The sequence below is a fragment of the Aulonocara stuartgranti genome (assembly GCF_965226115.1).
Source record: "Aulonocara stuartgranti genome assembly, chromosome: 11".
Lineage (NCBI taxonomy): Eukaryota > Metazoa > Chordata > Actinopteri > Cichliformes > Cichlidae > Aulonocara > Aulonocara stuartgranti.
The window spans coordinates 36578105-36593523 of record NC_138947.1 but is presented as its reverse complement, the minus strand read 5'-3'; the positions used below and the strand labels follow the sequence as shown (position 1 = coordinate 36593523).

General features: G+C 41.0%; 2 protein-coding genes across 2 annotated transcripts in view; both read left to right on the top strand.

Annotated features, from left to right (window-relative positions):
- The window catches only part of LOC309716919 (uncharacterized protein), a 244022-nt gene that overhangs the window by 151594 nt on the left and 77009 nt on the right, over positions 1-15419 (top strand). The gene's annotated exons all lie outside the window — the stretch shown is intronic.
- On the top strand, positions 13376-14241 carry LOC309717973 (uncharacterized protein; the record flags this gene model as incomplete). Its single annotated transcript, XM_082552914.1, has 2 exons — positions 13376-13403; positions 13673-14241. The coding sequence occupies exon 2, from the start codon at positions 13735-13737 to the stop codon at positions 14239-14241; it is 507 nt and encodes a 168-aa protein (XP_082409040.1). The 5' UTR covers positions 13376-13403; positions 13673-13734.

Below are 15419 nucleotides of genomic sequence, written 5' to 3'. Positions count from 1 at the left end.
CCCGAGGGCCCCCCGTGCCCCGGAAGAGGCCTGACCGAGCAGGTAGCCACCGGGAGTGAGCCGGTACATACCTGAGCGCCCAGCCCCGGACACCAAGAACCACTAACGCACCGACAACTGAGGGCATCAGTTACCGGCAGGGAGTGTGGTGAGGGGAGACAGGCCTTTGGAGGGCCTGGGAGTTCCCAGAGAGGTGAAGTCTAAGACCCGACCTGACATATAGACACAGACAAACAGGCATTCCCACCCTCATGCACACATATACAAACACTCAGCACTCACCCAACGTAGGGATAGACATACATGGACACTGTACACACAATCACACTCCCCAAACAAATTCTATACCCCGGGTCCAGGTACCCTCGCCCCTGGAGGAGGAAACGGCACCTAGACCCAGGAGATGTTACCCTTTCCCCCGGGGTGGAGGCAAGCAGACCGCCCCAGGCTCCGCAGCAGCAGGGAGGCCCCGCATCCCAGATCCCAATCGGATGGCCAACACTTCCTTCCAGCCCTCCCGCCCCGATGGCTATTAGAGAACGGGGGTGTGTGAAGACCCCAAACCTCCCTTGTTGCTGCGTGTTGTTCTAAGGTGCATTTAAAACACGGGAGAGCATGGTGCTGCTGCCAGAGAGCAGCAGGTATTAGCGCAGCCCCTCCTGAGAACCCTCAATGTCTACATGGATTTAAAATTGCGGGGTGGGCACCAGCGCCAGAGGTGAGGTTGAATACACAGACCGGGGGGTGGAGGAATGCCTCCCCTGAACCCTGGTGACACACCCGCATCCCAAGGCCCTACTTGTGTGGGTGGGTGTGTTGGAGCGGGAAGAGGGCCGGTTATTTTCTCTAATCTCTTTGAGAGAGCTTTGCAGATTATTTTAAGGTCTACATTTATAAGGGATATCGGACGGTAGCTTGAGGGAAATAAAGGGTCTTTGCCTGGTTTTAGCAGGAGACCAATGTTGGCAGAATTCATATTTGGTGGTAGTCTGCCATTTTCCTCGATTTCCTGCAACATTCTGTGGAATACTGGTGCCAAAATTGTCCAGAAGTCTTTGTAGAATTCTGCAGGAAAGCCGTCTGGACCTGGAGCCTTATTATTGGGCATACTTATCAGGGCTTCCTGGAGTTCACCTGTCAGTGGCGAATCCAGTGCCATTGCTTGACTGTCTAGTAATTTTGGAAGAGTTACGTTGTCAAGGAACAGATCAATTTCATTTTTAGATGGGTTTATTTGTGCTGAGTATAAAGTTTCATAGAAATCCCTAAAAATGTTGTTTATTCTTCCAGGGTCATATATTGTGTTCCCTGATAAATCTTTAGCAGCACATATAGTTGTTTTTTCTTTATTTATTTTTAACTGGTTAGCTAGAAATCGACCTGATTTGTTACTGTGTTCAAAATTCTGCAAGCGAAGTCTTTGTATAAGGAATTGTGTTTTTTTTATTAATAATTTTATTTAATTCTAGTTTTGTTTTACATATTTTGTTCATTATTTCTTTATCTTGGTCGCACGCGTAGGCTTCTTTTAAGGATTTGATGGTTTTTTCTAGTTCCTGAATATTTTGGTTTTCTTCTTTCTTTTTGTGTGATGAGAAAGAAATTATTTTACCTCTCATCACAGCTTTGCCTCCTTCCCATAGAACCGAAGCTGATGTTCCGGGAGTGTCATTAAAGTCTAAATATGAAGTCCACTCTTTTTTAAAATATTTACTAAAGTCTTCATCTTTGAGCAGCGATGTATTGAATCTCCAGTCTTTACTTGGCGTAGCGTTGTTATGTATTAGTGTTAAAGATACAGGAGCATGATTGCTGACAGCTATAGGATGAATCTCAGTGTCTGAAATGTCACTCAGCAGTGAGCTGCTGACTAGGAAATAATCCAGACGAGAGCAGGAGTGATGGACATGTGAGAAGAAAGAATATTCCTTACTGTTGGGGTGAAGGGAGCGCCAAAGGCCAGAGTCGCATATTGTTTGATTATATTTGTGGACTGCCAATTGCGCTGAGTTCCTGTTGTGTTGAGCCTATCCATGTCTTCATTTAGTCCAAGTTTGAGGTCGCCTCCAAGAATAAGTGTGCAATCAAGGTGTTCAGAGAGTGCACTAAAAGATCCGTGGAAGAATGTGTTTCCCTTTTCTTTTCCGCATTCAAGTCTGTCCCGTATCTAGCAAGTGAAATAAATAAATAAATAAATAAAATTAGGGTGGAAAATAAGTATTTGGTCACCTCAAACAAGGAAAATCTCTGGCTCTCACAGACCTGTAACGTCTTCTGTAAGAAGCTTTTCTGTCCCCCACTCGTTACCTGTATGAATGGCACCTGTTTGAACTCATCATCTGTATAAAAGACACCTGTCCACAGCCTCAAACAGTCAGACTCCAAACTCCGCCATGGCCAAGACCAAAGAGCTTTCGAAGGACACCAGGAAAAGTATTGTAGACCTGCAGCAGACTGGGAAGAGTGACTCTACAATAGGCAAGCAGCTTGGTGTGAAAAAATCAACTGTGGGAGCAATCATCAGAAAATGGAAGACATACAAGACCACTGATAATCTCCCTCGATCTGGGGCTCCACGCAAGATCTCATCCCGTGGGGTCAAAATGATCATGAGAACGGTGAGCAAAGATCCCAGAACCACACGGGGGGACCTGGTGAATGACCTGCAGAGAGCTGGGACCAAAGTAACAAAGGTCACCATCAGTAACACACTACAACGGCAGGGAATCAAATCCCGCAGTGCCAGACGTGTTCCGCTGCTGAAGCCAGTGCATGTCCAGGCCCGTCTGAAGTTTGCCAGAGAGCACATGGATGATACAGCAGAGGATTGGGAGAATGTCATGTGGTCAGATGAAACCAAAGTAGAACTTTTTGGTATAAACTCAACTCGTCGTGTTTGGAGGAAGAAGAATACTGAGTTGCATCCCAAGAACACCATACCTACTGTGAAGCATGGGGGTGGAAACATCATGCTATGGGGCTGTTTTTCTGCCAAGGGGACAGGACGACTGATCCGTGTTAAGGACAGAATGAATGGGGCCATGTATCGTGAGATTTTGAGCCAAACCTCCTTCCATCAGTGAGAACTTTGAAGATGAAACGAGGCTGGGTCTTCCAACATGACAATGATCCAAAACACACCGCCCGGGCAACAAAGGAGTGGCTCCGTAAGAAGCATTTGAAAGTCCTGGAGTGGCCTAGCCAGTCTCCAGACCTCAACCCCATAGAAAATCTGTGGCGGGAGTTGAAAGTCCGTGTTGCTCGGCGACAGCCCCAAAACATCACTGCTCTCGAGAAGATCTGCATGGAGGAATGGGCCAAAATACCAGCTACTGTGTGTGCAAACCTGGTAAAGACCTATAGTAAACGTTTGACCTCTGTTATTGCCAACAAAGGTTATGTTACAAAGTATTGAGTTGTATTTTTGTTATTGACCAAATACTTATTTTCCACCCTGATTTACGGATAAATTCTTTACAAATCCTACCATGTGGATTCATGGATTTTTTTTTTCACATTCTGTCTCTCACAGTTGAAGTGTACCTCTGGTGCAAATTACTGACCTCTGTCATCATTTTAGGTGGGGGAACTTGCACAATCGGTGGCTGACTAAATACTTTTTTGCCCCACTGTATGTAAAGAAAGCTCTTAAAACATGTGGTCGGGCTTTCATCATATCAGTAAAGATGCACAGTAAACAAGGTCAGACACCAACTAGGGAGAAACAGAATGACAAACGGCACAACACTGTCATCCCTTATGTAGCAGGTTTATCAGAGAGTCTTATCATAGTGTAGTTCAGACCCAGCCACACACTCGGGCAAAAAGTGGTTCATCCCAAGGACAAAACTCCCAGCAAAAACTAAATAACGTTGTATATATTGTGCAGTGCAATGTGAAGTGCTCAGCCTCCACATTGGAGAAACCAAATAGCCACTCCATAAACACATAACACAACATAGAAGCGCCACCTCGACAGGACAAGACTCAGCTGTACATCTGCATCAAAAGGATAAAGGTGTCTCTTTAGGACAGAGAAGAGAGATGGTTTGAAAGAGGAGTGAAAGAGGCCATCCTAGTACCAGGATCATTAATACCAGAGTAACCAGAGAGGATAATATGGATTTTTAAAAGTCCACAGCCTCATCTGAGGATGATGAGCAGTACTTCTAACATCACACAAAGCAAAGGTCATTATCACACTGCTCATGAAGTGCTAGGTTTGCCGGGAGCTTCTGGTGAAGACTGAGCCATGCTTGATCCACGTGATTCAGTCTTCCTGATGTTTCTGACTCTGTGGGGGAACAGAACATCTGGCACACAACATCTGTGTTGGAAGAAAGGGAGGATTTCAAACCTACAAGACTACAAGCTACATCTTTCGTATTAAACATTGTTATTCATCAGTTTTTAAAAACTATAAATGGCGAAGCTATACTGCAAAAATAATGAGGCTCACTGAAACACACAGCAACTCACAACTGTGGATCAGCTTCAGTTTAAACATATATTCCCTGAAAAACCATACCATCACTGACAGCTGAACAAACTTTTCTTTTCCTTAAATAAGCAGTAAGACAGCATCACTCAACAGCTCCACTGGCTGAGGAAAGGTCAGCAGAGTTGATGCTAGAGCTGAGCCATGTTTTAATGGCCCTGTCATCTGCTTGGGTCCTTTTATTCTGTCTTTGCTTATCTCAGAGTTTACTGGTGGCTAATAATAAGGGCTAAGGGTCAGAATGACGAGTGAGTGGAACAGAATAAGTACAATAAAAAGCTGTCTTTCTGAAATGACAATGTCACAAATGTTAGTCATTTATAAAACCTGCAATTTATGACTGGGGATTATGGTTTTACTTAAGAAGATAAAGGTGTGCTTGATAACAGGAAGTCTATTGTAGTTACAGTAGGGCCAGTGTGAGAATAGCCACGCATGGGTCATTCTGTCTGAAATCACCAGATTTTACAGAAATGCTTCTGCCCGATCATCTCCAATTTGACTAAAGATCCAAAGTTTGGTCATGTGTGAAATTTCAGCTTTGTATATCACAGACTTTTCTACATATTTAAACAAAAAACCTGTATACCCACTTTCAGACCTGTTTTTCGCACATTTAAATCTGAGGCCATAATTAAGCATGCATAGCTCAAAAATGATTCAAGTTAAAAGCCTGAAATTTTCACATAAAATAAAATCAGGATCTATTATTTTCAGACACATACATCACAAAATCTCTCAGTATTAGGTAGTTAAAAATGAAAAACCTTCAAGGAATCCTTTAAAAAGTATTCTACATGCTTTATTATGGCATTGTTATGAATTATATGCCATTCAGAAATTGTCACTAGGCATCTTTTGTAATATGAAGTTTTGCTCAAACATGGGACTGTTTATTTATTTTTATTTTTCAACTAGTCACTATGCTGTGACTACTTGAAAAATAAAAATAAATTAGCTAGCTCGTTAACACGTTGATACCCTGCAGCCCCACGCACAGGGCGATCCGCCATAACTCGCTAACGGAGATTTGCCGCCGTAATGCGGTTATGGCGTTAACATAATTTTAACGAGATTAACACTGACAGCACTAATCCATATACATTTTATCATGAAAAATGTTTAAATAAAAATAAAAATTGGAATGAAAATTTCAGCATTTTGGTTGCAAACAAGGTTTTTTGAGCCAGAAGTGACTGAATTTAAGTGGCGTGCCAAGTTATCAGCAAATTACCGTTAGCAAAATGAATGCATAGTCTACATGTGTCTGCCTCTGGGATAAAAAACGCATCACGCTGTCTCCACCACCTTGCCTTCATCCCGTAGTGCATCCAGGTGCTTGGTGTTTCCCAGGGTAAAGGAAGCAATGCACAGCTCTCATTCATGTGATACAAAAGAAAATCTTCCATTATCTGCTATCATCTTTCTTTGGTGTGTGGTCCAGTTGCTCGTGTCCATTGTTGGCATTTTCAATAGTGGACAGGGGTCAGCATGTCTGCGGCTCTGCAGCCCCATTTACAAATTGCAATGCACTGTCTATCCTGATAGACATTTTTCAGCAGTTTGAGCTACAGTAGCTCATCTGTTGGATCAAACCACACGGGTCAGCGTTCACTCCCCACATTCATGGCTCGTAATGCTGCTACTCCCAATTTGTCAAACTCATCCAAATCTTCTGAATCCCTCTTTCACCTGCTTCTAACACATCAGCTTTGAGGACAAAACATTCACTTGCTCCTTAATATACCCCCCCCCCCCTCCCCCAAACAGGTGCCACAATAAAGAGATAATCAGTGTTATTCACTTCATCTCTCAGTGCTCACGATGTTGTGTCTGATCGGTGTATATTTTAATGCTGCGTCAGTGTAAATGACGATCAAATTAGAAATTGACTCTTACTTTCAGTACTCCAGTGACAGTGGAGATGACACCCAGATGCTGCTAGCCATCTGGATCCTTTCTATTTCAACTAAGTCTCAATTAAGTAATTAAGTTTCAATTAAGTCATTAAGCACCGCTGTTTCAGAGTGAATACTACCATTAACTAAATAAAAGAGAAATGAATCAGATTCAGAGCATCAGGAGACTTACAAAAATATTCTAAATTTGTGTCAACCACTTTCCTGATTGTTGACATCAGAACTTCCTACAAAGGTGCAAGTATGCAGTTTCTTCTTTTAACATGTTACATTGCAGCTGTACACCGTGGCTGCTATCAGTGACATCGTACCGTTAAAAGCAACATCTCTGAGGAAGTTATGTGCACAGTTCATTGGCATTGGAAGATCTGGTGCAGCTGCTGTAACAGGCTGATAGAACGTAGCAGCACTCGTTAGTAAAAATATCAGCCATAACAGGACTATCACTCACCACATCATACACAAGTTAGAGCCAATCAAAGACGTTACAGAGCCAGGTTAAAAAAAATATTCATTGACTCTTAACTCAATCTCCAAAAATCTGCTCATGAATAATAGAACAGAGTTGCCCTTCGCGTGTATGGATAGTTGCAGATGTGGGTGACATGCTTTAGATGTTGGTACACAGAAAAGGTTGTCATCAAAGCAGACTGTTTTCTTAGTCTTAGAAACTACTATAGCGGAATATTTATGTATTATTATAGTGACAGAACTTTATGTTGTTGCACGCTGCCTGAAAACGAAATTCAAGTGGGACAGACAGACAGTGTTGTAGGGATTAGAGATAACCACCAAGCTTTTTATTTGTGTTCATGGAACTTTTTGATCAGATCCTGAATCGTTGACTTAATATTCAATCTAACATTATTTGCAATCTGAAAATATCTGATCAAAAATTGGGAAATAAGTCTAAGAATATGACCAAACATTCTGCGTCAGCTCTGCATGGGCAATTTTCTCTGTTTGGTGTTATACACACATTTCCTTTAGAGCAAAAACAGTACTGAAGCTTGATAGTCAGTCCAAGTTTTATTAATTTTATTACTGGTGTTGCCTCCATATCACAGGAGTCTGTGTGTTTGAAGAAATGTGCCTGCAGTGCAACCAGCAGATTAAACCTGATGCTATCTGTTCACTCCAAACACCACAAATGGAAAGAATGAGTTAGGAAGTTCAGCTGAAAATCTTTCAGCAACGTGTTTAACAGCTCCTATATCACACCAGTGAAACAGCCCTTTGGGTGTATTTGAAACTGGTGGTTTCATAATGTGCTGTTTGAAGTTCCTCTCCACAGTTTTTCCTCATGTAAAATGGGTTTTTGTTTTGCAGAGGCAGTTATTGCAATGTAACACCAAAATGTAAAAATATATGCATTTTTAAAATTGTAATGTTTTGTTTTTTGCATTAAAGGTCATGCAGTGTTGGAAAGGTAGAGACTGTATTTAGTTTAAATAACATTACCAAAGTATTTTCTCTGTGTAGATGAGTTACAGGAAAGGTGAACACAAAAGCTTCTAAAATGTCATTGGGCCTCCTTTTCTACTTTATTGGTAGAAAGACTGGTTAACAAGGCTTTCAATAGATTCAGAGTGTAGAATATACTGAGGTCCTTTGGTGAGAGGTGGCATCCCCTTGGCTGGCTCTTCATATTTCTACACAAGAGGATAGTAAAAGAGTTCCATCGAATCTCTTGTGAGTGGCAGGAGGACGTACTGTCACGTTCTCTCTGTCTCTCTCCCAATGCCATCTCTCCTCTATGATATTTATTTATGTGTGGTGTTTTTTGTTTTTTTAATATCTTGTCCTGTTTGGCAGCTTTTGCAATCAGAATTGTGATCTGAATGCATGGTGGTGCCAAACACATTTTGCTTTTGCAAGAACAGCTACATAGAATCTCTACAGGCTCCTCATGTTCAGATGAATCTTTTATATATTTTTTTCATTTTTATTTGTGTTATTTCAGATATGACATGTTATGCACCTGTAAAAATACAAAAAACAGAACAAACATGTATCAGCTGGGACACAAAAAATTAGAAAATACACAAAATACACCCATACATCAATCTTCCTATAGTGTGTGTGTGTGTGTGTGTGTGTGTGTGTGTGTGTGTGTGTGTGTGTGTGTGTGTGTGTGTGAGAGAGAGAGAGAGAGAGAGAGAGGGAGACAATTGAAAGTCTGCTACTACCTTAAATAGTGGCCACCTGGCACCCGGCGCTGGATTGTTGTATTGCAACAGTTAGTGAAACCTGGATCTTTTACCACTGTGGTTTTGCTCTTCGCTTCTGTTGTTTCCTGTCTGACAAGTGATCCCTGACACGTGTATTCGACACTGATGCCTCTTGGCTGACTTGTTTCAGACACGTCCAGCCAGGTGGCGACCCTGAGTAGACTTATTTTATAAGACCTTGGTATCACCCCCCCCCCCCCCCCCCCCCCCCACACACACACACACACAAAATGGAGAAGGCTGCATGACAGAGAGGTCTGACCAGCTCTACTAAGACTGCTGCTCAACAACCTGGATGGTGTCCATCTTTGCATGGACAGATGACTACATAAACTCAGTAGAATCAATGACAAACAAGGGTAAAAAAGCTGGGCGACCCATTCTAATTTTTTAAAAACTCATATCAGGGAAGTCAATACTGCTACTGGCTAGTATATATATTTTATATTTATATAATTAAAAGAAAATACACAGCTTATTGTAAACATGCAATGCAGACTATTAATAAAGGCTATTAAGACAGTTTGTCTTGAAAATCTCAGGTATATTACATCTTTGTCTGGATTTGTGTTTGGCCAAATATCTTTGAATAGCCTTGTAATGTGTAATGAAAATGAATGTGATACTATTTGGATAATGACACAGATTTTGTAAGTTTGACTCTTTATTTTCTTAACCAGTTCTTTTACTTATTTTACATAATTGTAACCATGATAATACTGGATCGTACCCACTTTAATGTTAAAGCTGGATTTTAATAACAGAAAATCTGTAGCATATCAACTAACTGTGAACGCGAAGTACATGACGTACACAAGGCACAAACATGAACAACAAAAACACAAGTTTTTAAACGTTGTTTAAAGTATCAGATTCACCAGGACAAGTAACTGTTCGAAATCTCTTTCTTCTTGGTGCTTAGCACTTCATCGGAGAGCAACATGGGGTTAACAACTTGCCCCCCCCCCAAAAAAATAAAAAATAAATAAATAAATAAATAAATAAATAAAGCATCTTGCTCACTGTGACAGTGCTAGCTCATAAGCTCCACCTTCTAAAGCAAACACACCCAATATGTCAAGAGCCAAAATCCTGTACTGCGGGCTTTAGATTGGTAGTAAATAAATGAACAAACAATGTTATAGTGTCTACATCCATTTTTAATATAGAATTTCTGGTTGTAACAGCTGCTATTCTACTATGTAGAGAGTTAACATGCTGTGGATGGGCTTCTGTTGGCACTAGACAACAGAATATATAAAGCACAATTAAAACTAGTTTTAACTGAATTTTCCTATTAGATTGTAAACATCATCCATTACTGTCCATCAAAATAAACTTTAATGTTGATGACCTTCCTGAAAGTGTACAGAAAAATATATAAATCTATGCACAAAAAATAATAAAAAAGATGAACAAAAAAAAAAAACAAAAAAACAAAACAAAAAAAACAACAACTTGCCCACGGATACTTGACATGCAGACCGCAGAAGACAGGAATTGAACCACCAATTGAACCCTAACCATGCTGTCTCTCACATCACACGTAGATATTATTTCTTCAGTGGGTCTGACATGTAACAGACCAACAGCTTATTAAGCAGGCTGTCGTTGTCAGTGTGTACTGTCTTCCCGGCATTTGGACATATTCCATTTGGGTTTATTCTTCTTTAGCATGTGTTTAAAATGCAACAAGGGCTAACCCTAATATATTTGGTACCGCCCAGGTATTGCTAAATGATTTGCTGGTCAACAGGTGGATGTCTTCACAGGTAGTTCTCAAAATGTGATTTTCATCTCTTGGTAGTCTGTGCAGTAATTTTCACTGTGATGTGAATTATTGGATATGTGTTCATGCATGTCTCATTTTAATTTTATGGGCTTGTTACTGCCTATGATCAGGACACTTTTAACATTTCTTTTTTTCTTCTTTTTCTCAGTGATCAGATTTTCTCTGGCTAAATAAAAGTTGAATTTAAACCAGTTCCTCCCATTAACCAGAAGGTGGCATTAGAAGCCTTCAGAAGACTTGCAACCTTAAGTAACGATGTAGTAATCATGTAGAGGCAGACAATGACTCAGAGGGAGAAGGGAAAGTGTGAGGATCAATTGAAACATCCATTATTATGGACTGCTGTAGACTGGCGCATTGACTATAATTTCACCCCGTTCACATCAGAGGGATCCTTTTCTTTCTTTAGAGTCCTGACCTCGATCCACCTGTGGAGCACTGTATCTGTTGAATGCAACACAAAGCCGGCATTTAACATTCTGCAGATGAAACGCATCTTTAACTGATGTCATTTTCTGAACACACCTAAATCACTGTGGTAATAATAGCTCTGAGCTATAAATGATCTTTAAATACTGTAGCTGTTCTACAAATGACCTCATCTTTACCAGTTTCTTGCAATTGGTGAAAATGTAATCTATGAAGTATCGAGCAAAGAAACGAGTGTTCATACAAAGATTATTTATGGTTAGACTTCCACACTTCCTGTGTTCAAAGTTAAAGTCTTACAGTGCCCATTTTCATATCAGTTACTCTTCTGGATTCTTTAACGCTGCATTATTTTCCCTCTATTCCATTTCTTAGTTGAATTAATTTTGCTTATTAAATTCCTCAGTAGGGTGCCTGCTGTCTTTTAAAAGTCTCTCTCTGACTGATTTTAAGTCATTTCTTTGGATGTGGTTAAAGTCTGCAGCTCTCAGGAACAGCAGGAGTCTAAAACAGCAGGAGACGTACAGGCAAACGCCATTTTCAGGTGTGAAAGTAACTTGTTTGGGTATGTCCATGTGGTTAAAAAAAACAAAACAACCCCCCCACAAAACAAACGAAAAAACCCAGAAGGGATTATTCTGGATCCAGAGCTCTCATTTCAGGTGGGAGCACTTAAGTAACACATGGCATATGAAGTGAGGCAGGGAGAGACAGAAGGAGAAAAGGCTGGCACACAAATCTGTGCGTCCAATCTGTTGTCAACAACATGACTGTCGTGCACAAGATAATGATCCAGCCTGCAATCCATCACTGTCTCTGAAAGACAGCCGCTTCTTTCCCAAACTGTGACCGTGCAGGAGGGCTCGAAATGATGCCTTCTCAAACCATGCCCCGTGATACTTTGATCCAGAGCTCTGCGTCCCACACTCTTGCAAAGTAAAGTGCCTTATTGTACCTTTTGAACTCTTATATATATATATATATATATATATATATATATATATATATATATATATATATATATATATATATATATATATATATATATATATATATATTAGGGGTGCAACGATATTCGTATCGATATTGAACCGTTCGATACAGTGCTTTCGGTTCGGTACGCATATGTATCGAACAATACAACATTTGTAATTTATTTTATCAATTTTCCTTCTGACGATGCTGTCTGTGTTGAGCGCTCAGTGAATCTGTGTTCGACTACTCCGCCTAGGCTGCACTGTCCAGCGCAGATCCACTGAGCGCTCAACACAGACAGCATAGTCAGAAGGAAGAGCGCAGGGCACCTCCCCCACCCTCATTCAGATCTGGCGTTTGGAATTATTTTGGTTTTCATGTGACGTATGACCCTGAAGGTAAGCGAGTCATGGACTAAAGTAAAACAGTATGTTGGATGTGCCATGCAATGCTTAATTACATTGGTGTGAACTAGTGTGCTAGCGCAGTTAGCTCGTTAACGTGTTGGCCGTCTAGCCCCATGCACGGAGCGATCGGCGGTAGCTCGTTAACGGAGATTTGCCGTGTTGTGGCGTTAAGGTCATTTCAACGAGATTAACCTGAAAGCACTAGTGGGAACACAACGAATATGACTGCACATTTACGCCGACATCATCCTAGTGCAAAGACAAGTGGAAGCAGACAAAAAAAAGCAAGCATGCTACTAACTTTAGCCGAGTCACTTAGACAGCTGTTAGCACATGAGTCTCCTTATGCTGCTGAGAATATAGCCCAGAAGAAGCGGATAGTATAGCTTTTATTTTGGAAAGAGCCATTTCTCTGTAATAAACTCTCTTTTCCAAAGATGAGTGATTCCTCAATCAGATACAGGGCTTGCAATATCGCTAGCCCGACGTCCCGGAGCTAGCGATTTTTTCAGTCGGGCTACCAAAATCTATCTCTGCCCTGCCCATCGGGCTATTGTAGGAAAAATATATGTCAATGCTTTTGCATTCTTTCAGAAATGTAGCTGGGTAATTATGTCATTGGCATCGGTGAGCCACTGTCAATATGTGACATATTGAAATCGTGTTTGAATTTGCGCTTGTTTTTTTGCTTTCACTTTGCAATCGTGCGAACTGTGTATAGAGAGCGACAGTACTGATCTGTGAGTGATGATAATTTGTGCACCAATTCCTCTGACATCGTCTTATTAATCGTTAGCTTACTATGCAAGCATGACAAGTGAAATCTCCCGCAGCAAGCTTAAACATGTGAGAGGTTGATCGCGCAGAGAATCGCTGAGCTTATGTGAGTGAGTGTGTAAAAGCATTTCAGTTCTGCTGAGCCAAATAAGACAGGTCAGGGTGAAGAAGTGACAGCCAAAGAAAAGCTTACCACAAAACGGAGAAGTTATGACAAATCAGACTATAAGGCAAAAAGAAAGTGCAGCTTTATGGTTTCATGGACAAAAGAATTTCTGTGGCTGCAATATGACGAGCTAAATAACCAGGGCTGCACATAAGTGGTCCGCAGGTGCGCATTCGCTGTCAAAATAAAAAACACGCACAAGGGTTAGGGTTAAATTTAAAAACTGTACTTTTGAGTTAAAATATATATTTATAATTTTAATAAATGACAAATTAAAAATGCATGAACATTTTTTTGTATCGAAAAAATATCGAACCGTGACACCAAAGTATCGAACCGAACTGAACCGTGAATTTTGTGTATCGTTGCACCCCTAATATGTATATATATATATATATATATATATATATATATATATATATATATATATATATATATAACCATGGAAAGATATTTGACACAGGAGGTTATGGTTAAGGTGACGATTGCAGTGGTCAAGAGTATTATTAATGACATATATACTGTACAGAGGCACTAATCATGGCAGCACAGGAACAAGCTCTGAGCACAGGATCCATAGAGGCTGGGGTCTATCACACCAGGCAAGACCCCAGGTGCAGGCTGTGTAAAGATGCCCCAGAGACAATCCAGCACATAACAGCAGGGTGCAAGATGCTAGCAGGCAAGGCATACATGGAACGCCATAACCAAGTGGCCGGCATAGTGTACAGGAACATCTGTGCCGAGTATAACCTGGAAGTCCCGATGTCAAAATGGGAGATGCCCCCAAGGGTGGTGGAGAATGACCGAGCTAAGATCCTGTGGGACTTCCAGATACAGACGGACAAAATGGTGGTGGCTAACCAACCAGACATAGTGGTGGTAGACAAACAGAAGAAGACGGCCGTAGTGATCGATGTAGCGATACTGAATGACAGCAACATCAGGAAGAAGGAACACGAGAAGCTGGAGAAGTACCGAGGGCTCAGAGAAGAGCTGCAGAACATGTGGAGGGTGAAGGTAACGGTGGTCCCAGTGGTAATCTGAGCACTAGGTGCGGTGACTCCCAAGCTAGGCGATCTATCTATACACACACATATTAGGCACATTAAGCACTGTCTAGTAAGAGAGTGCATTTAAGTGCATTTAAACACACACACAAAACTTTAATGATGTAAAGCAACCATGAACACTATAATTTACTGTCAAAGCCAACAGTGGAGACCACTCTGCACCTGTCAGGGCTCAGTCTTAAGCATGTTATTGACACCTGCACAGTCAACAGTGAGCAGACGACATACACAGCATGCACACACTACAGAACAAGACAGTGGCTGGTATGAAACAGAGATTTAAGAGAAAGAGCAGCAATAGGTATATTTAGAGGCAATGCAAGCATATATAATCATTAGCTAATGGTTATAATAGCAGCCTAATGATTGAGCGATAGAACATGAGAAACTGGTCTTACTTGATACTACTCCAAATATGTTTTTGCTGTAGCGATTCGGACTAATGACACTTTTAAATTATGTCCTGTATATCCAACTGCTTGATGGATTCTTAAAGAAATCCTGCTTATGCACAGTTTTCATCTTGTGACCACACTGCGGTCAGGGAGTGATGGCATCTAAGCAAACCCTAAAATAAAAAGAGCCCACTAAAAGAACATTATGACAGAATGTGAATAATAACCAACAACAGTTAAGTGAGGTCTTGCTTATGTATTTTAAAAGTGGTCATTTTCATACAAAACTCCTGCCCAGCTCCCCAGCTTCCCTGTTGGATTATGGTGACTAGTTTAAGATGTCTGGCAACAAAAAAAATAAATGTTTTAAAAAGTGTTTCATTCATACACACACTTGAAAATGTGCCCCTCACCTGCCTCTACCCCCACCAGAGATAAGGAGAACGAAGGCAGGTCTGAACTGAGAAGCTCTGACTCTGACCATCTCCCGATGCTGCACATTCACCTGTTTTGAAGCATGCATTAATGCAAGCGCTTGGACACATTTAGATTTTCTGGCCTCAGAAAGGTACACACAGTAGCACTGGACTCAAGTAATTAGTTTTATCCAGTAAACTTAGGGGAATTGTACCTATAGGGACAAACTGACTCTCACCTGACCCTTCTCAGATTCTACCTCAATCTCTCTGAACCACACGTTTGCATTTAAATACTATTAATAATATTTCAGAAACCAACGTTTCTTTGAAGAAAAGCT